A 23,274-nucleotide genomic window follows, 5' to 3' on the forward strand; every position below is an offset into this window, starting at 1 on the left:
TAGATTGCAGTAACCTTCACTAGGGCAATGTCTTTTGCAGTGGAAATTTCAAATTGTACAATAATAATAAATGAAAATACTTGGATTTGATGTTTGCATAGTTTTTTGCTCTGAAGGACCTGGATGACATTTTGAAAATTTTTCAAATATTAATTAATAATAAAACCTTTATTAAGTATAGGAAATAAGAAAATTATTATTACATTCCTGCAAAGTTGTTGTTTAAAGAATTAGAATTAATATAATTATTCATGGCACAAAAGCCCAGAATTAAGGACAGTAAGGCAGAAACAAAAATTAACCTTTATTCAATCATCTCTACATTTCATCTCTTTAAGCTTTCTGTGCAGCAAAATGAAGCATACAGGGTGAACTCCTGACCTTGTGGAAGCCAATATAAGTTTGAAATTACTCTAGGGAAAGGAACCTTTTCAATTAGTTACTTGTATTTACATATCATCCATTCAGAATCAAAGCAAAATGTACATGCCTTGAGTATTATATGAAGCAGACAAGACTTGATGCAGGCAAAGAGCCTTAGGTCTGATCTTGATAGACTGTTAAGGAATGAGTGAAATGTTTGTCTTCCTCCCTTAATCCTTCAAGCAGATGAACACACAAGTAACCTGAAGCATGTATTGCTGAGTGTTTGTAGAGCATGAGGGTAAACATTGCACTTGATAGCCCAGTAGATCAGGGGAGGAGGAGTGTGGGCTGCATTAGTTACCCACAGGGAGAGTGGAGCCAAGCAAGACCTCAATGATAGCCATGTCCTAGCTCTGGAAAGTCTTCAGCAAAGGTGTTCCCCTTTGACATTTGGCTTGGACAGACTTCTGGCTGGCTTCTTCTACTTCCCTCCCCTGTCCCTGACCCCTTGCTGCAAGATGTGTCCTTATGCATTATCCAAATAAAGTCACTGGAATAGGAGTTCTGGAATAGACCAGTTTGACCAATTCCAGCTGAATTCTTCCTGTCTCTGTAAGAAGATAGACAACATTTGTGGATTTCTAGTAATTTATCCAAGACTATAGCCAGTGTAAGTGGATATGGCTGTGGGCAAGGAGTTTACATTCACAGAGCTGAGTTGAGTAAACTCAGCATGAGTAAAGAGGGAGTATGAGTATGAGGGGGAGTATGAGTAAAGAGGGAGAAGTAACAGTTCAGTCAAATCAGGGAGTGCTCTCTCTTTCCTGGGTGTGGCACCCAGTTTCTGTATCCCTGGGCTGTGAGCATGCACATGGAATGTGTGCAGCTTCTACCCTGGATGCTCACTATGCCTGAACACATTTAGCATTGCATGAGGTGTGACCTGCCATTAGGTGCTGGTGTGTAATATTCCTGGGATCAATGAGCTCTGCACATTGTGATCAATACATTTCATGAACAATACCCTTTTCTTTTGCTGTCCAACCTCTCCCATGCTGTGTTTTGGCAAAAAATAAGAATACATCTGGGTTTGTATTGTGAAACTTTTCTTTGATCTTCCTCAGTATGGCCACAGGTGTGTAACCACTCAAATTATGGCAATAAAGACTGCACTTTTATGTAATTTTCAAATATGCATTTCTGGGGCAGCTACTGGTCAGAGTTCATTGAACTGCAGAGTGCCTATGTATACAATTCTATTTTCTCTTATTTTCACTGGACTATATAAAATGATTATTTAGTAACCATCAAAACTACGTGGATTTTTCTGAAAGTATTTAAGAAGTACAAAGTGATATGAGTCCTGTACTCTCACTCAGCTGCATTGTCTGTCTACCAACACCTATTGTTGGCTTCAGAAAAATACTGTCAGATGCTGCTAGCCAGGCTGGGCCTTAGCCTGCCACTGCAGTGCCTGTCAGGAATCACATTAGATACTGATCTCTCTGACTAATGGTCCAGTTGATTGTCTGATTCATGTTCAAGATCTGTAAATGAGGCAGAAGCATCTTTCCTGCTCACCAGCTGTGAAATGGCTAAACACAGCTAGATATGCAGAAATCAAAATAAATGTATTTCCAATAAAGTTTGGCAACAATATCAAATCTAGAGCTGAAAGCAGAACTATGTTTTTGTGTTTTTTAAAGTTACAGTATTATAAATCAATGTTATCTCATGATGTGCTTGTCAGAGAAATGTATTTCACAAAACAGTGAAATGCCGGTAGTAGCATTAATCTTGTGTTGAGTTGGATAGATGTTCTTTATTCAACATAAATTCATACTTTCAATATTTTCTCTTTTGTCCATTATCCCAGATATATCAGTGTTCAACAGAGCCTCTGTGCTTTTGTCTAAGTCCTGTGTATGCTAATTGGGTGTGTGTGCATGTTTTTGTTTACATATAAAAGAATTATAGATATGACAACAATAAAAAAAATAAAGGGTGGGATTTTGGATGGAGAGGGTTCTTGGGGGAGGAGCTCCTGTATCTTTTTTATATAGATGGAATAAGCCCTGGAGGGTCAGCCTGGCATAATGCTGAGATAACTGAGTAAATCTGGGTCTGAGAGCTCACTAATATTTTTCTTGGAAAAGAAGGTAAATATGACATTCACCACTAACTAGAGAATTAGTGTGAGAGCCATACCACAAACAGGCTCCACTTTGTGCATTTAAGCAGAGCTTAAGACTTTATTTTTACACTGTAATTGTAGACACAACAGACTTACAAAGACACTGAAAGAGAGCTGATTTTGTGAATGGATGCTCCCACAGGAGCTATCCTGTGGTCTGTTATGTGGAAGACAAAGTTGAAGTCCACCTTCCACTTCTACCTTCTCACATCCTGCACAAAAGAGGAACAGTGATTGAAACCCACTGTTCATTTCTGTATTAGACTTTGACTTTCATGTTGTTTGAATTTTTAAGCTAGTGGTTCCACAGACCCATAGAAATAAAAATTTTGAGATAGTCAATGTTCTTGGTCACATTGATCCAAAAAATAATCTGTGACCAGAATCATTGTGGCTGTTGTAATTGTATGTTGTTAAGCTTACATTTTTATATAGAGGTAGAAAGAACTGTACATTATTCTAACCTGTTCAACCTCATATACAACAATATTTTCCCACTAGTTGCTAGGAGTATCAAACTGTCTTTGAAACAACATGAAAATTTTATCATTTTGTAATGGAGTGTAGCATGATCAGGATAGATCTATTGTAACAGCTTCCTTCCTCAGAACTCATTGTACATGGCTAATTCTAAACAAACAAACAAACAAACAAATAAATATATAATGGAAAAAACAGACAGTTTACCCCTTCAGTAACTCTAAGTCTCTGGAAACTTTGTCTAACTTTAGAGAAGGAAATTTAGCTGAACATGTGTAATACCCAAAGTGGTTTTAATTATACATTACCAGTATAGATTCTTACATAGTCCAATTCAATATAAATTTACACATTGTTTTAATTTTTTATTAATTAATAAAAGAATTAATGAATAATTACAAAGGAAATTACCAAGGTGACATTTTCAAACACAATATTTGCTATAGAATTCTGCAGCAGAAGCATCTTACCTTAATAAGATGGTTTTTCTTTTGTTGTCTGAATTTTTCCCATCCAGTAAAACTTCACATTTGTGTAGGAGTTTTCAGCATTAATTATTAATTATTCCACCTCTTCCTTGCATGTCATTTTCCCCTACACAGAATGGCCAATATGTATATATATATAAAAAATACCATTTTCTGGCTATGCTTCTTTCTAAAGGGAAACTTTTCATTGGGAACCTATAAATTCCATTAGATCCAAATGGTAACCAGTGTTCCCAATATTTATCCACTTCCCAAAGAACTGATAGATGACTGGCAGAGCCCTGCCCACTCAATACTCTCTGCCACATGTATGTCTTTTTCTATGTGGTATACACAGGAAGCCAGTTAGATGGATTGATTATTCCTATGCCATAAAAATAATCAGGAAAGTTTTCATGCTCATTTGTTGGTTTTTTACAGATTTTGGAAGGCATCACTGTGTTGATTCCACTTGGTTTTCCAGCATGTAAACTTTATAATTTTCTTGTTCTAAATGAAAATGTAAAATGTGCTGTAATTTCAAGAGATTCTGGGTGAAATCCTGTAATGCTTACGTGTTTAACCATCATTTTAACCTGTTCTATCTGTTTCTCTTTTTCTATCCTGAAATGTTTCTGGCCTGAAATGTTTCTGTCCTGAGTGTTGAGGGTTGGGCATGCATCACAGAAGAGAAGAACCCTGTTCACTTCTTTTACATAAATGGATACTGTGCAGTTGTGGCATCCAGGGATGCACAGCTCCTTTCCATCAAGCTCCTGTGTCCCTTTCTGTGTCCCCATGTGTTACCTGAAGCTGGAGGAGTCATTTGAAATATAGACATAAAGAGTACATTTTTTATGGTAATTTATCAGGATTTCCTCCCTTTCATAGAGGTGATTTAATTAATGTTATTTCCTCATTGTTTAGAATGAAATATCTGTTTTGTGTAGAGTAGTAGTAACCTGGGACCAAAATGAGCACTTTTCATCAAAATGAATGAGGAGCTTTATTTATTTACTTCCCTCTTTCTTGCAGCTTTTGCAGCAATGCAATGAAACAACTTTTTACTTCAGCTGTGCTTTGTATGATTTTTCCTTGGGTTTATCTGCACTTTTCAGGCTTTTTGATGTCTTTAATAGAAAAAAAATGTACAGTAGCCAAAGCCTTAAGTTTCTAAGTAACCTTTCTGTGCCAGATAGTAATGACTGCAGGCCCTGTATCCAAGTTTAATATTGTAGAGGCCAGTTTAAAGTAGGAACTGCTTCAATCCAGCACATAACATTTGTGACACCTCCTGACACTCTAATAGCAGGTTTTCTAATATGGGCACGATTATTACAACAATTGCTGTAGGCCCCCTGAGTTAAATGCAATACCAGGAATTATTTCTCAGACACCTGTGTGTTTCTGCTACCATCCTGGATTATTAGAAGGATGTACTGCAGGCACTGACAACATCATGTATGTATTCAGTTCAGGGAGGCTTCTGAGCTGATGTGACAACTTCCTAACTGAGATGCCTCTGTACTCTTTCTGTCACACCTAATGCATTGATAACTCAATTGGCAGTGACCTGCAAGGATAGGATGCAACATTAGAACACTACTTGAGGGATGATAAATAGGGCAGTGCACATTTATAGGTGCTACTTTTGGTGCACCACACAGAGCTTATGTAGCTAAAGAATAAAAGCCATGTCCAGGGATGCTGCTGCATGTAGTAAAACTCTTTCAAGAACTAGGAAATCTGAGTGGTGGAAACAAAAAGGAAATGGTGTCACCCACAGCATTAGCACAGACAGGTTGTCTTCTCCTGAACCATGCACTTTGCCAGTGACAGGGATGCACTCTGAGTAGAAAATGCCCATTCTTTTACCTCAGTATAAATAGGCATCCTGGGGCATGCAGGATACTGTCATATGTCCCTGGGCATCTCCCATCCTCCTTCAGAACTGGTAAATGACATTCACTACTCCTTTCTTGGAAATGTGCAAAAAGGATTTCCATAGAGAGTCTTTGGAGATTTCCTGTTTTCTCATGTGTGTAATAGATTGGGTCAAGCAACAAAGAGGAGGGATGAAAGAATAAGATTTAATTTTATATGCACTCTCCTGTCATCGCCATTGAAAAAAAAATGGATGAAAAGAGGAATTCTGCAATACAGGTGATGTTAGTGTTAAATTAAATTAAGATCATATGATTTTATGCAGCAGCTTTAAGCCTTCAGTTACGGCAGGGTTCATAATAATAGAGTAGATTCCAAGCTAATGTTAACAAACTTCTCATGTGTGAATAATTAATCAGAAAAATATCAGCATTATCTACAGTACTTTAAGCCAACACAGATTAAACATATAACATGTAATTTATTAAGTTTTGGGGCATCTGAATTATACTAAGATAAGTTGTGACAGATTAGAGAAACAAAAATAATACTGAGTTGTATTTCAGCATATCATTCTAAAACAGCATGGATGCAAAGGACACTATCTTAAGTTATTGATTATCAGAAACTCATAAAAGCACAGGCTCTTAAAATCTTTTAAATTATGGATAAAGAAATTTATAATGCAAATCAGGGAGTACTTCTTTGGTTTTTTGCAAATTGCCAAAATACAGAGATATAATTGCAAGTTACCTTTTTTTGATTTGTAATTATTGAGTAGTTTCAAACAACTATAAATAATGATCAAAACCCTACTTCTATTATGTCTAATTAGAGAACAGTTGTAGAAGTGGGAAAGCTTAAATTTTGTGTTCTGTGTGGGCAGAGAGATTAGGAGGGGAAGAAAAAGTGGAAATTCCTATTGGGGTATTTACTGGTTTTATCTTCCTGTTTCACAGGTTTTGAACACCTCTGTAGAAATCTTCACAACCCTTTGTGATTCTGCTGGCCTGGGCAGAGCATATGCAGCTATAACCAAGATCCTGGCAAGGTAGGTTAGCACATCCAGTCTGACTGTCAGTGCAGATTCACTCAGCTGTGAAAGACTTAAATTGTTAGAGGTCTGTCGCTTTCCATTACTGACTGCTTAAATTTTAAGCAGTGCTCTTTTCTCAGTAAGTGACCCTTTCATCGAAAGTTATTTTAAACTGTTACACATTTTTTAAAGTGTATGGTTGTAGTTTTTCTTTGCTTGTAAACTATAACATGTCCTTTTTCTTCAACATTTTGAGGGCTTTTTAAGTGTCGGGTTTTTTGGTTTTTCTTGGTTTGTGGGGGACTTTATCTTATTGGAAAATAGACCTATTTTCCAGGTTAAGAAAGAAAGAAAAATCTGGAAGAATGTAGCAAGATCCAGTAGGTGTCTCAGTGTAATATTTTCTGAACTGTGAGTTTCCATTTATTGCACTCACTTCCTCTGTGGAGGCATTTCTGTTTTGTGCATGTGTAACTAGGTACAAATTTTTTGCAAATATGATGTTTGTGTTCAATATTTTTATTTCAGCATCTGGCATTAAAATCTTCCTCCAGGTGAATTAGTTCAGGTACAAATAATTTTGACATATAGTTGCCTAATGAAATTATCATATGAGATAGGGAAAAAAGAGATTAAAGTGAAGGTTGCTTATTGTTGATTATCCTATGTTTGAAGACCTCAGGATATGATGTCTTCAAGACTTCAGATGAAGACTTCAGACGAAGACTTCAGACCTATGATGCATGATAGAGCTTGGCAAGTGTTTATGGAGAGGGACTTGTCACCTGGTTTATTTCAGTGTGCAGAGCAAATTCTCCTCTCTGAGTCAGATCCCTTGTCTCTTGGCCTTATCCAAGCACGTAGGGATCAGCCACAACAGCAGCCTTCTTCAGCTCTCTGATGCATAATTGATGTCTACATGTATTCTGAGCATCCTAAATAAGGACATGGGAAAATATATTCAAAAGACGCAGAACAGACTAAGAATACCAGGTCCCAGTTTTAAAACCATGTATGCTAATTTCCTTTCTGTGATTTGGCCATTCTGGAAAGAGGGCACATGCATTTATTTACTCAGAGAACCGTTGAGTGGCTAGTGATTTTCTTCTGTATCAAATCTGTATTCCACACCTTCTGGGAGCATTCTTTAGCTATCCAGGAATGGACCAGTCCCACTGCTATCCAGTTGTTGCAATTTGAAATAGAAGGAAAACAGGAGATGAGGAGCCTTGGGAGCAGATACTAAGAGCAGTAAGACTCCTCAGTTTAGTATTTAAGGCATTCTCCTGGCAGAGGAATATTCTTATTAATTTAGGTGAAGGAGTAGTTCAATCTCATGCATAGGATCAGGGATTTAATCTATTGAAGAATAGATTATAAATTGAGTCTTCTTGGTGAAGACCCAACCATAAACCCTTTCTCTGGAAAATGGCTGTTGTTTTACTTTTTGTAAAACCCATCTGGTAGTTATGCCATGAGAGCATTTACCAAATTAAACACCTTACATATAAACCTGCTCTAAAGAGCTTTAGGTATGTGATAGGCATTAGCTGTTCAACCCTGTCAGATGTCACAATGGTTCTCCCCAACTTTCAGTTGTTTGAGAAGCTTACATGTGGAAAAGTCTGGGCACCTATGAATCATAGAATGATAGAATCATAAAATAGCTTGGGTTGGAAGGGATCTTTACAAGTCAGCTAGTTCACCTCCTGCAGTGAGTAGGAACATCTTCAACTAGATCAAGTTGCTCAAAGCCCCATCCTGGCTGGCCTTGAATATTTCCAGGGATGAGGCACCAACCACCTCTTTGGGGAACCTGTTCCAGTGTTTTGCCACTCTCATTGTAAAACATTTCTTCCATACATCTAATCTAAAATCGACCCTCCTTCAGTTTAGAGCCCTTGCCCCTTGTCCTGTTGCAGCAGGCCCAACATTTGCTCAACAATTTGTCTCTTATTACAAGCTCACATTAGATACTGTAAGGTCTCCCTGGCAACTTCCCCAGGCTGTACAACCCAAGCTCTCTCAGCCTGTCTTCATAAGAGAGGTGCTCCAGCCCTCTGAGCATCTTGGTGGCCTCCTCTGCATCTGCTCCAACAGGTCTATATCCATCCTGTACTGAGGATGCCAGAGCTGGACACAGAACACTTTGGATAAATGCACCAATAATTACTGCTGGTGACAGAATCCCCATATTCAGCTTGTTCAGTTTTCCTTTGCTTGTATTGTTACCTGATCTAGGCTAGATTAGTGTAAATAATTTTAAATTTGATGAATAACATCTTCACAGGAAGATGACTGTTTCCCAAAAATAATGCATTGCAACCATAATGTCTGTGAGAATTTGCACTTTTTTCCTCATGACAGATTGGAGAAAGTGCCTGAGCCCTCCTAAATGGCTCAGAACTTGTCTATGGCTTTGGAATATTTTGTGAAATCTTTGCTGCAGATGTTTCCAGAGACTATGGGAAACTGAAAATCTTTATCATGTGCATTTAGTCATGTCATTTTCCAGGGGAAAGAATCTGACATAATAGCATCATGTTCTTGACTTATTCTGCCAGTGTCCACCATGGTAATGACTTCTTGTGGACACATGATTTATACATCCAATTCCATCACATGAGCAATCCTATAAAAGGTGCATATTTTCATAAAAGTCTAATAGTGGTAAAAATCTCATAGGGCATTTTAGCATGAAACTGGAAAATGAGTTGCTGTAGATGTGTAATCTCTTCTGCTGAAGTCATCATAACTGTTCTGTGGGATCATGAATGACTATATCTTTAGGAAATTGCATTTTATGCATTTAGGAAGGTGATGTCTAAGGAGATAGAAAGTGTATGGCTGTATAAAATAACATGTAGATTTTTGAAGGAACTATAAAATATTAGCCCTTTGAGTAGGAAAGACCTGTTTATCATGTTATCAGTCTTGTGCAGGATAAAGTGTTTCAGTAATCCTTCTAGCATACTTTAAATATCTCAAGCTGTAGTGCTTTTAAAAGTACTTCCTTTGAAAAATTGTTAAACTGTACCAACTGATTTCTAGCTAGCATAAGTGAAGTCCTAACAGTGAGAAATATCTTTCTGATATGTATCAAATTGATTCCTGTTTTCCTCAAAGAGGTTATATGCCCTAGCAATTTTCATATTTTCTATATGTGGAACAGAAGTTTTGATGTGAAAAGTAAAAAATGGCCAAAAATACATCAAAACATTTCTATTAATTCATGGAATTAAGAAAACCTTTTTACATTTTCTCCTGTCACTGATTCCATTTGCTTTATTACTTTCAGCCTCTAGCCCACAAACTTGGTGGTACAATCAACAAACCCCTTAGTGGTTGTTTCATCTCTGCTCTATTTGATTTCTCCACTCTGAGTAAATGATTAAGTTTTCATGCATTGGTTCAACCAAAATCTATGTTCACTCAACCACATCCTTTATTGATTACTTCTACTGCAAACAGTAGGCCAAGTGTGATATACATAATTGGACAGTTGTCAGGGGATGTGGGTGTTAACAGTCCTGTTTTCCCAATTGGAAACTGGAATCACCTTGATACACAAATATTCTGCACTGTTTCATTCTCATTCCTTGGACCAAGGAGTCCTTTTCCTCAGAATATATGTTTTTAACTCTCAAAGGTCTGGTTGAATGGATTTAATGATTATACCATATAATATGCTCTTCAAGTTGCACCTGTGCACTGCATATAGAAAACTAGAAAAACTGGAATTAATATTTGTCTAACACTTTAACCTTGTCCTTTAACTTATATAAATCATATGCTGTGTTTCTTTAGGGAAGCATTTGATTTTCTTTTCTTTGGAAAAAAAAACAGGTTAAAAAAATATGTGTTTCTAATTCTAAAATTTAGAAGCCTTTTGACATTTGGTAAATGTTTACAGTCCAGTATGTTTTGTATTCTCATGGTAATAAAATACTTAACTTAGGAAAGTTTAGTAAATCCAAGTCTGCTAATTGACCTCTAAGCTTTATAGTAGCATATACTTGAGCATTTCAAGAATGTTAGTTTGCAGTGATTTAGCATTATTTGTAGTAATCTTACCCTCTTAGTCACATACAGATAATTACTGCAATATTTTAAATTTGCAGCTAAGCTTTGCTATGTTTCCTGTTTCATGGTAGGCTGTTATAATTACTCCAACAACATAAAAGAGGGAAATTCAGAGTTCTGCCAGATTTTGAAAGCACATATCTCTAATATAGTTTATAATAAAAATTGTATTGTGAATAAATGCCAGGCCATCATTTGCTGCAGGAATATAACTTGAAGGTAGTTTAAGATGGTGAGAAAATAAATCACAATTCTTTATTGCTTACAGAAACTCCTATTTTTGTGAATTTCTTAATTAAGGCTGGATTTTCTGTCTTGGTGCCTTGACATTTAGCATGCTACACTCCTACATTAGTGACTCAAGTTCATGGCTAATATTGAGGTCAGCTGGAATAACACTCCAGCCTTAAAGGGAAAAAGGGCACCAAGCCTTATTCACAAGCAAGCTCAGATGTCTGTCTTATATCTTGCAATCACACTGCTGAGGTCTTATATTGTTAATATGACTGGCTTTATTAAAAAAAAAAAAAAAAAGGAAATCTGCAAATGTTATTGTCCAAGTATGTTAGCCAATTTTCAAGTCAGATGCAGCTGTGACCTCAGGTTGCTCTGAGCTCACTGGGATTTGGGGGTGGCACCCGCAATCCATAGTTTATAGGTTTGCCTGTGTGACCCTGGCCACCTTTGATCCAGCCAGCCAAAGGGCAGTGCTGTGTTCAGGGAAAGGCTGTCACCCCAGAACTGAGATACTGAGATACAGCACTGTTATGGAGCTGCTGCTGCACCACCAGGTTCTAGACAGCTCTGAGTGACAGAAAGCCTTACTGAAAAAAACATCTATGTGCCTCCATCCCCTATTTAGTCAGGATGTGAGATCCAGCTTAATTGAAGATATTATCAGCAGCTCAGTTGAAAGAAAAAATAAAATAATGGAAGGTCCAAAAGCCCTCTTAAATCATCCACCTGTGTTTTTATTCATGGACTTAAAATATGGCACAATATTCTGAAAGAAAGTTTTGTTCTATTTAGCTGAAAGGATCCAGTTTTGCCCTCAGACATTCTGTGTGAAGTAGTCTCACTGGGCTCAGCACAGGTAGTGCTGGAGGCCATTTGGAAATAAAATCCAGTCATGGATGAGTCATCACAAAGTAAAGTTGCTTCAAAACAAGGGGGCAGATCTTCAGCATTTGAAGAAGCCATCTGAGTAAATATTTCATTTTGTCCCTGTCCTTTGCTTCAGTCAGGGAAAATCAAGTGAGGCTGTGAAGTACTTGGGAGAGTTTATGAAGGATGCTGAGAGTGCTAATCTAAGCCAAAGTCTGGTGGATGCAAATGTCCTACTTGGAAAAGTTCACAATGAAAGAGTAAGTACTGTTTGTAGTAATGATCTCAAACAACTTGATTTACTTCTTGGTAAAATCTGGTTTTGCCTAGGAGATGACACAGGAGGGATTGATCCAGGTGTTGCATTTTGCAGGAGCTACCCAATGAGAAGCCACTGTGTGACTAAATGAAATGTGCCTTAATTTTCTGAGAAAGTTGAAAAATTTACATCATATTTAACACACAGAGTTTTGTTCTAAAATATATTAATAAAAAACTCCAAATTCAGATCAGGACAAACTTTACATGTAGTGAAAAATCTGCATCCAGATCACCACTGGGGCCATATATATGCCCATAAAGAGTCATCAATTAATGAAAATGAAATTTTATTGCACTATACATGAATGTATACTGTATTGCATACTAATGGGCTATTTATAATCTTAGCTACATTTCTTCTCTATGTTCTCTCAGCCAAATTTATGAAATGGGTTCTAGCAGCAAGTAGTTTGTCAAAGGTCTGTTAGCAGTGGAAGGACTTTCTCTTGTCTCCATTTGCACTGCAGTGACACTTGGGTTTTGAAATCAAAAGGGTTAAAGACATTGCTGCAAAAGTGAAAGATTCATGCTTTAACACCTATTTTAGAGCTGAATTGCCACAAAAAACTATTTAGATACAATAAGTAATAAAAAGAATTTGTTCTCTATGCTGGATAATATGGAACTTAGGAAACACTTCCACTACCAATAAAATAAAAATAGAAATAGAAATACCCTTTCTATCTTCTGTTGCATATTTTTCTGTCATCAGTTCTGTGTGTAATACATTGAACGAGTACTTTCCCCTTTTCACTTACAATATCCCTAAATATCTTTTTTTGTTTCCTGACTTCCCCTTACAAAGATCTCCCACTACCAAAATTGCTGTCCTGTTTGTCCTGTTATTTCATAAGCAGTAGAATTTTTTTGACTCTATAATCTCGAAATTAGCCTGAGATTGTCCTGTTTACATGTATTCTTAATATAAATGTTGAATTTCCTGTTGAAAACTAAGTTTTAAGGTCTTTGACAACTCGATGATGTAACTGTAAAATGGGTCTGAAACTTAGAAGAAGGATCATATGACACTGTGCTGAATTATTCTCCTCCAAATCTGAAAAATAATTAAATAGGTTCTGTTTAACTACTTCTGTATTTCATTCCTTCTTCCACCATTGCTAACAATCAATTCAATAGAACTGATATTTTACTAACTAATCTCTACTTGATTATTCTTCAGATTTTCTTTCTCAGTTCAGAATTTTCTGCCTTGAGCTGAGGCAGTGGTGTAGAGGGGCACAAGTGCAGTAACTTAATCATATTAATGTATATAAAATATTTAGTATAGGCATAAATTTAAAAATATTTAAGTTTGCAATTCCCTGGTTTTTATATATTTTTTTTTATGCAAGTTTGGCATTGTTTACCAAAACTGAGTGGGAATTAACATTTCCTCTTTTGGATCACTGCCTGCTGGTGTCAGCTGTCATTCCCAGTATTCTCTAAGTCAAGTCATTATTAGGATCTTTTTATTCAACTCTGTACATCCCTCAGTGATAAAATTTGCAGAAGTAGTGTCCATCAAATTAAAGATATTTCTGTTTATATCCAGATCTATCCATGGGGACCTTTAGTAAACCTGGGATATAACTCTTCCTGTTCTTCCAAACACAAATCACTTTGACCAAATTCACATTGCTCTGTCCATACTGTTGCTGTATCTTTCCAGTTCTCTCGTCTCACTATTCCCTCACCAGCACTGTCTTTCTTTAATGCTGTACACAGTTTGCTTTCTAGTCAGAATTGTTTTACCCAGATGTTTCTTGTTTCCTAACATGCCTGGATTTGTGTTATGCAGGAGTAGCAGGTCTCATTTCCCCCAGTTTAATAAGCAGATTGCTTATTTAATATGTGCACTCTGAAGTTTGCATGATAACTCTGTCATTTCTCATTTCACTTTTTCTGAGTTTCTGAGTCTGATTTGCTACAGTCCTCTCACTAATTGCATCACTTAACCTGCTATAGTTCTCATGAGTATGATAAGTAGATGTTTCTGCTTTTTATTATATTACAGCTTATAATTCTTTATTCATTGCCATGTCCTCATAGGCCTAATTCTGCTCTTCTGCTATATTAAACAAAGCTGAAAGACTACCAGAATTGCTGTTACTCTTTTTTCCTTTTTTAATCATAAGCACATTTTAGCAGTTATAGGAGTTTTCATCCCAAAAAGTGGTATCAAGTGAAACAGGTACCAGTTGGAGTCTCACCTCCTAGTCTCCGTACAGAAGAGAATTTCATTCTTATTAAATCAAGGTGAGAGTGAAAGGATAAAATAGCTCTGAAAAGGTTTCCAGTCAGGAAGTTTCTGCCATCAGAGCAGCAGAATTCCATGCCAATGGTAGGATAGAGAGATAAATTATTTGAGTTTTCAATTCAGCAACAGTTGGGCTACATTTCTCCTATTTTTTCCCTTTTGTGATTAGGAATATCCCTGGGGTTTGTATACCCCTTTCTTCCCCCATAAATGAGTACGTTTAAATTTCTGTTCTTTTCTGTGCTTTAAGTCTATCATTTTATTATCCTCTTTTTTTCCATTTTTAGGATTTATTTTTAAAGATTTAATACTACCATAAATTACGACTTATTCTTCCACAGGTATGTTAAATGCAGGGAAAATTTCTAAACAGCCTGGCTTCAATATGTATTAATACTTAGCATTAATAGAATTGGATATGCTCAAAATGCTACAGAAATAAAACACTATTCAATTCAAATATGTGAGCAGTGTTACCTGGATTTTAGAGGTTAGAAAACAGCAAGAGAGAGTGATTTCCATAATGCCCTGCCATGAGTCACTCCATGGGCTGCCACATCTCTGAGGTGGCAGAGGAGCAGGCTCTGATGTCAAAACAGAACACAGGTGACTACAAGTAGCTTTTAACATTATTTTCTTTTCTTCTCTCTTCTTTACTAGGGGAACTATAACGAAGCTCTGGAATATTTCAGTCAGGCCTCTGAGGCGGCGAAAGCTTTGAACAATTTGCCCTTGGTGGCTGAAGCAGAGAGTTACTGTGGCATCGCCAAGGCTCATCAGCTGATGGTGCCGTTCAACAGCCATGTAGCAGCAGCAGCCGATCCCCTCAGCCTGCAGTGCCTGCTGGCATGGAAGCAAAACAGAAGTGACATGTGCGCTGACCCTCTTCCAGCCGGTAAGGCAGTGCTTATGAAACACATTAGTGCTGCATTGTCCTCAACACTTAAGTCATTTTTCTTGTAGAGTTTTATTAAATTATTTCCTGGGTTTCATCCTTGCACAGAACGGAGGTTGGGCTTTACTTCTTTGTGCGCTTGTTTTAGAGGCTGAATTAAACAAGTTAAAATATAATATAGCTGGAAGAAATGGATAGTAGTAGTTGCTCTGGATGGTAACTTGCATTTTTTCAGTGCTGTTTGACAGAACACCACAGTTACATGTTTTAGTCAAAACATAATTGTTTTAATCTTTAAAGAAAATAATAATAATCTCCATTTGCAGTCCACTTTTCAAGTGCATCCAAAAATAAGATCCCTGTTACTAAAAGTGAGAAGTAATTTCTGCTTGACATAGTTCTGAATCCAGAAAAACACACTGCTTTATTTTTGGTATCCTTGTACTTGACATTAGAGAGAAGGGGAAAAAATAAAAGCAAGTCTGCTTAGTTTAATTTGTTGCCTTATCTCAGAAAGACCAGAGCAGGACTTTGTGTGAAGTAACCCTCTTTCTTCATGGGTTAAATTTTCTTTGCTCTTTTTCCTTGTACAATACATTAATACAAGACAAACTGAATTATGCATTACCTCCAAGTACTGACAGTAGTAAACTGTATTGTACTAAAGAAGGGGGAGGTATATGTCTACTCTACCTTAAAACTTCCTGCTCTGCATTCCTGTGAAGAGTGTGAATCTGGACTGCAGTGGAAATAAATGACAACTGGGGCAGTCGCAACATGGAGCTTCAGGGTTACTTTGTTATTCCCTCAATTGTCCTACTCCTAAAGACAAAGAACTGCCAGGCTGCTGCTTTCTTGTGTATTTCACCCTCTCACAGAAGTGGAAAATTAAGTATAACTTCAGTAGTGAATTTTGTATATAAAATAAGTGGTAATTGAAGATATTAGCAGTTTAACAGGAGCCAATATGCCAGCGGCAACACTGGGAGCTACTGAGAGTTATGGAACAAGGGCATTGATTTGGAGGCTGAAGAGATAAATTAGATAGCCTTCTGTTTAAAGTTCTAGAGATGGTAGAACATCAATAGCTATACATATCTATATTTGTGATTTGTGTCTCAATAAGTGAACATCTAGCACACTGACAGCTTTTGTTGACTGTCAGAGTTGTATGTCTCCTGTCTAGACCTGTAGTGCAAATGCCGAGAATTCCAACAAAGATGGTCAGAAAAATAATTCATAAAAGAATTTTGTATTCATTTCTTATAAGGATCACTAACTGTAGCTGATAAAAAATAGGAGGCAAACAAAAATCAACAATGGCAACACCAAAAGTACCCCACAGGAACCTCAAAGTCATAGAATTAACTTTGTATCTCCAATATGAATTTTAGTTCTTGCACCTAAAGGGGTTTTCTATTCAACTTTTATACATGGCTTTTCCTAGTCAGTGTGAAACTCATTCATATCCTGAAATTATATGTGCCCCTTTAAGCTCAAGAATCCTGCTCCTCTTTAACAGTACTTCAGGGATAAACAGAGTATGATTAGAAAAGCCCTTTGTGTCCTGGCAAGCGTGGTACCACAAACAAGTTTTGCCTGCTGAGATTCTCTTCCTTCTGTATTTCTGCCTAGTTTACCCTCTGTTACTTTCAGTATTGCAGTTTTCATTTCAGTTCCAGTTCACTCCAGGAACCCTGTGGCTACTGCATATTTAGCAGCTCTTCCAGTTCAATATCATTCTTCTCATTAGTGCTCCAAGCTTACTCTCATGATACCCAGATTACATCCAGGAAAACATAGTGTCACACTGTCAGCACAATCTGTAACATTTCTCATGTTTCATGTGCCAAATCTCTCGTTAGTACTGGCATTACATTTTTAATATCTTTGTCTGGCAAAACATGACCTGGCACCAATTCAAGATGAGGATTTGCTGGCTTTGAGTTTCAGGTACAGCCTTTATTCTACCTTCCAGGAGAATGTCTGTGCATCGTATGATGAACTCATCACTTAGGAAATTCCTGCTGTGATAATAGAGCAGTATTTCTAGCTCTTTCAAACAGCTCAGTGTTGATAATCTACTAGATTTTTCTCAGTCTTTTTGAGGATAGAACAGAGAAAGACAAGATACAATGGTAGTTCTTAATCCGCAGGGAAATTTTATGAAAGGGAGAATAAAGGCAGTAAGTTTTTATTTCTAACTCTTCTGACTGAAAAATTTTTCTGTGTCAAAAAAATAAGAGTAGTTTCTGTATTAGTAGGCAAAAGAAATACTTAAGCTAGTGGGGGAACAATTACATTTAAATTCAAGTACTGCAATATTACCTTATGTCTTTCAACCAAGACTTATTTTATAAATCAATCATTTCAATAACCAGGCAGGAAGAACCATTAATTACTCGGTTTACCTCAACATTTTTTAATAAAATAAATGTTTTGACCAGAGTTGCCATGGACTAAAGGGATGGGATTTTCAGAAGACAATGTTTAAAAATGCAAAGGAGAATGTGTTTCTATCTTCTGTCTGACTCAGTCACCTGACTTCACTTGCAGGAGAGTTATTTATATCATTGAGAGATAATGCCACTGCAACAACAAATATGGTTTTATTGTTCTTTTTATGTTTAGTAAAATGGATAAAAAACATTATCAGCAGAATCAGTAGGCAAAAAGGATTGTGACTCCACATAAAATCCTAAAAAGGAGCCTACAGCCTAACATTGTCTGATGAGAAAACATTTCACAGGTCTTTCAATAAATAATCACCTCACTTGCTGCCTTCTAGAGGAAAGAAGAATAATTAAAGGTGCTGAAGGCAGAAAATTTTTGAATCAGATTTTGCATATTGATTACATGAAATGCTGACCAGAAATTGTTTTCTGTGAGTCTGGCAACTCTCAGTCCAGGTTTTTGTGTCTGGCAGGGCTGTGCCTCAGCAAGAGCTCTTGAATGCTTGAAATCATCTGAACACTTTTAAGAGTAGATTTAAAATGCATTGTTTTCCCCATCCTACAAAGTCTTCAGTTTTTTACTTGAGAAATAGTATGTGCTTTTGACAACAATTTAGATTTACATTCCTTGACTTTGGAGAACTTGGCAAAATTGACACATTTTACCATAGATTTCCTGTCTTTATTTTGTTGGAGTTTTTTTATGATAGCTTTAAATACTGCATATTGTCATCAATTCTGAAGTCTTATGATCAGTGGAATCTGGTACCATCAACTTCAGCATGATCAGAACTATTGCTAGTATTCCACACCTGAGCAGCCTTCAATATAATTTAAAATGCATGCACCAGCTAGGCCTATAGCTTGGAAAATACAACCCAATGAGCTTTTGTTCTTACTCCCAGATATGTAGTCCCTCAATTTTCTTTCTCCAGCCTCCTTTCATGGATGTCAGGAATGGTACATTCCATGGTGTGACTGTGTCCTTTTGTGTTGTGTAAAAAATTGCATTTTCATCCTACTGATTTACATTTTTGAAAGCTCTTTAAGATGTTTTGTAGTATTTTTTCTGTAAATCATAAGGTTAGCACAAGATTTCTAATGTTTTGGAAAACAGCAATCTGATCAGGTGCATTTTAGATTGAACGTGTGTGTACCTTTGTCATTCGTTAATAAAAGGATTTTCCATAAAGGATGGGAGAGTCAGAAGTGAGATGTGAGATCAAAGATTATGCTAAACAAATTCAGTTAACAGTTTCTACTGTAACTTAGCAGAGCTGTGTAATTTATGGGCCATTTTGGTAATCATGTTCAACAGCAGAACAGACTGTTTCATAATGTGATAAACTGGTTTTTTTTTTTTTTTTTTTACTGTCTCTTTTGTCTAAAGTACACTAATTCCAGAAAAACTTCTAATGTTGTGCTCATCTGGAGATAGGGAGAAACTGAAAGGATTTTAGAGACAGATTTTGGGGTTCTCAGAAAATGCAACTGAACATGAAGTAAGGGAAGTGTGCACACTATTGCTCATCATATATAGTGTGTCTATAATTACAGACACTATTGTTCACACTGGTAAATTAGAACTATGGCTTTAAATTGTATAAAGAAGGTGTGTGACCAAGTACAGACTCCAAGGCTGTCCCTGTGCCAGAGGCACAAAGGCTTGCTTCTTAATAAGCCCATTTTGAAAGTAGTTCAAATACTGAAATTCACAGGATGGCTTCTGTACCTTTCTGTGGGGCATCTCAAACATAATAATTTTCTCCCTTCTGGAAAAATACAGTAGCTAAAAATCGGAAATATATGCATTTAGGAAAATTATTAAGAAAACAAAAAGTTGAGAGGTGATTCTGTCTTTTTTTCTTTAAAATTTGGTAAACTTGTGCTGCCTCTTCTTTATTCACATCACCTAGTGATGTGTCATCAACACATCATTTAGTCACTCATCACTTTCTCAATTTTATCTTGTCTCACCTTTAACTTTTAAAAATATCAGTAATTTTTTATATTGATGCGAGATACACTCTTAAAATATTCTTAACTAAGTCTTAATGCAGTCTTAACTAAGTGTTGAAATAGACCATGCTTGTGTATAGATGTTGATGGCTTGGAACAGGTGTGTTTCTGAAAATCAGCTTAAGTGGTTCATATATGTTGTATTACTTATTATTAGCTGGGATTTGTTTTTTAAGTATGTATTAAGTGTGCTTAGAGATACACTGATATTTTTAGCAAGTGAAACTAAATACTGCTTTGACTACAGGAAGAATCAAGTGTAAAGAGAAGAGCTGGGGGTGACAGGGAGGTTTTTCAGCACATTGTGGTCAGTGGCTGGATGCACCAGATTCTCAGTGAAGAGCCTGAGAACACAGTATAAACAGCTTTTGCCAGGAGTGCAGTAGCTTGTTCTATTTTCTGTTGGTGGATGAAGTTTGTCAGAAAAGAGGGGAGTGCTGATATTCAGTGTTCTCATGCTTTGTACAAATGCAATATCCAGGGGGTTTTACTGTGATTTCTTTTAAATAACAATGTAAATAATTGGGAATTGCTAGTCAGGATCAGATCTAGGTCAGGTGTGTGGATTGCCTGTAGCATATTTAAGAGGAGGGTTCATGGAACATTTTCATGTTTAACCATGGATTAATATGTCTTCATAGTTTTTGCGGAGAGCTGGCAGGTTTTTATGACCAAGTGATGTTAGAGGTTCAAAAAAACACAATCACCCTGACTATGATTGTGAGTGTTCTTGTCATCAATAGTTATATAAAAACATTTTACCCAGAGGAGAATTTGGATCTTATCTAGGCTTTTTGCCATCTGATGTTTCATTTGGAACTATCTAAATCTTGCCACACGTTCCTTTAGACACATCTTGTGCTAAATATTGTTGGCATCCAGCTGTGTTTTCTCAGACAAGCTCCCTAGATCAGCAGAAAATGGTTTCCTAAATAAGGTGAATTGTTCTTTCTTGTGGAAAAAAAAAAAAAGTTGGAAGTGATGTTCAAACTGCAGTATATTGTCAGACCCTTTAGTGTAGCTTTATGCACTGAACTAGCATAGTTTTGTGCACTGCACTGTCAGTACTTCTACATAAGTGGAGTTCCTTTCCAGTTTAAAAAGCAAAAATTCTCAGAGTAGAAGTTGAGTGCTGCTTGATTGTATAGAATGTTGCAAAAGAAATTGAATCAGACTTGTTAGGCCACTTCTGGAGAAATCTATTATTTGAGGCACATAGAAGTTTTTGGTTTGACTGCAGATTGATGAAGAGTCACAAACCCAAACCACTGGCAGGAGTTGTGGTCTGGCAGTGCCCTGATGGTGGCAGGGCCAAACTAAGAACAGCCAGCTGGAAAATTTCTGAAGTGGCCCTAGGGCCTCTCCACGTGCCCATCCTTTCCTCTCCTTTGCTGCATATACCAGCAGAGGTATAGTTAGTGGGTTTGTGCTCAAGAAGGAGAATGGATCCTCATAAAGAGACAAAGATAAGATTTTTGTGGGTTTGTTTAGTATTGAGATGGTTGTTGTCATTAGACTTCATAAAGAATCTTTTATTGGTGCTTTCTGCAAACATGCCAACCAGTCTAGACCTCAGGCCAACATGAAAACAGCTCTCTGCTGCAAACCCATGCTTACCCAAAGCTCCCCAACAATCTTTGGGCACAGAAAATCAAAGCCAAGACAAAGAAACTGTGTTCAGTGCATATGTTCTGTATCAGAGCCCTTAGGTCATCTCAGGAGTCACAGGCAGTGTATCAAACAGCTTCCTTCTCCTGGGTTTCCCAAGCCAGCTTTCTTTTCTGCTTCCTTGAGATGTTTTTTCTGAGTTCTTTTCCCTGCCTAGGTACATTCTTTTCTGTTCCTATTATAAGTAACAAATTGCTGGTTTTATTAAGACTCTGTGGTCTGAAGATAGTCAAGATTTAAATGATTTACATTTATAAGAAGCCAATCTATTTTGAAAAGTGAAGTGTTGTACTTCCACAATTTTATGTATTTATGAAACCATGTTTCTTTCACCCAAAAGTCCACATCTCTTTATTTTTTTTCTGTAATCACCAGAGATATTTTGTGATTTTTTTTTTTGAAATGTTTTTGAAACATTTATTATTTTTCTTTTGTTTTTCTTCATTCCTTGTCTGTTCTCTTGTGTTTTCTTTCCTGATCTTCACCTTTATACTGAAAATTATTCTTTCTCCTTTTTTGGCCTTACACCTTCATTCCAAATTCCAATTTTATGCATGTTTATGCCAATGTTTAAGGAGTGTAAGTCAGTTACCCCTATACCCAGTAGCTGGCATCTCAGCTTACATCTTCTTAGATATATCTTTTGTGCTTGTATTCATGGTTTTGAGAGCTTTTTCAGTGTTTTCCTACTGTTTCCACACTGTTCTTCATGCTCAGTGTTTTTATTGCATTAGGATCAGAGAAAGGAGTGGAAAGAATCACACTTCCTATTGAGTATCTTGACAAGTTGGTTAATAGAAAATTGTGAAGTATCAAAATGGCCTTTAAATAGATCTTAATCACCTGTAGATGGATTGATGAAGTTTAAGTACACAACTGGGTGATTAATTAGCTAGATGATCCAAATACATGCTTAAGTAGATGACCATGCCTCCAGGCTCATCCACTTGTTCCTACTCACTCAGTTAAGCATTCAATATTATCTATAATACAGAATATTCCCATGGAAGGCCTCATACAGATCTTACCATAGAGCCAAGTAATTATTCAGTATTTTTCATGGTGTGTCATACAGGTATATCATTTTGAACATGGAGCTACTATCCTACAATATTGACATTAATAAGTATTCAATAGAGTTATTGATATAGAGAGGGTGATTTGAAATATGAAAACAACTTTGTTCAAAGTTGTTTTCATATTTTTTCCATGTTTGCTACAGTGGTTTAATATAGTTCCTTTTTCTTAAAATTTTGGCAAATTTTTAATTTTGGGGATGTTGAGCTGCTATGGATATTAGTCAAACATAATGTAGCTGGTGTCAGCTCCTGTGGGGAATTAATCTTCCACAGCAGATTTTGAAAGGGGAGTCGCAAGTGCCCAACACCCCTCAATAAGAAACCTTATGTTTATTCATCTGCTAATGCCAATGTCTATGAAAGCCACAACTCAAGCTCTGTCTTTCTTGTGAAGATTTCACTCTCTGGTATTTATAAGTCACATGAACAGAGACTGGAGCTGCCTGACTGGGTCTGTGCATCCCAACTGGGCATCTGCTAGCACCATGCATTTCTCTCAGAGCTGATTGAAAACTGAAGCTGAAACATGGAGGATGCCCGTGCTTCAGAGTAATCTTGCTCAGCTCATGTTGGGCACACAAGGAATTTGATGAATAGGAACTTCAGAACATGCTCAGGTGTCAAGGAAAACCAGCTTTAGGAACCAGGAGGGGAGAGGGATGTGTGCTGCACAGAATCCACTGACTTCTTATCCTGGGTGCAGCACTTGCAGCCTTCTGTTTACCTCACACTTTAGGCTCCTGCTGGAAAATGTCACTTCAGAGTTTTATACTGCCAAGTTCTGGGACTCCAGGACCTCTCAACCTGCCAAACAGTGCCTTGAAACGTGAAATTCTCCAAGAGTGAGCTTGTTCTCACTGGTACCTTTAGCTCAGTTCTAAGAATAGTATTAAATCAAATTAAATTTCATTTTGTTGATATTCATACAAATATACACACACTTATGCTGCAGTAAGAAGAGAATTGAG

The 23,274-nt window shown here is 36.9% G+C and overlaps 1 protein-coding gene across 1 annotated transcript in view; it reads left to right on the forward strand.

Moving 5' to 3' along the window:
- TTC29 (tetratricopeptide repeat domain 29) overlaps window positions 1-23,274 on the forward strand; it is a 115,049-nt gene that overhangs the window by 56,796 nt on the left and 34,979 nt on the right. The window contains exons 8-10 of the mRNA XM_050974099.1: window positions 6,351-6,442; window positions 11,751-11,874; window positions 14,853-15,087. Coding sequence (XP_050830056.1) covers window positions 6,351-6,442; window positions 11,751-11,874; window positions 14,853-15,087 — 451 coding nt within the window. The remainder of the gene's footprint in view (window positions 1-6,350; window positions 6,443-11,750; window positions 11,875-14,852; window positions 15,088-23,274) is intronic.

This window comes from Serinus canaria, chromosome 4 (genome assembly GCF_022539315.1).
Source record: "Serinus canaria isolate serCan28SL12 chromosome 4, serCan2020, whole genome shotgun sequence".
NCBI classification, from domain to species: Eukaryota; Metazoa; Chordata; class Aves; order Passeriformes; family Fringillidae; genus Serinus; species Serinus canaria.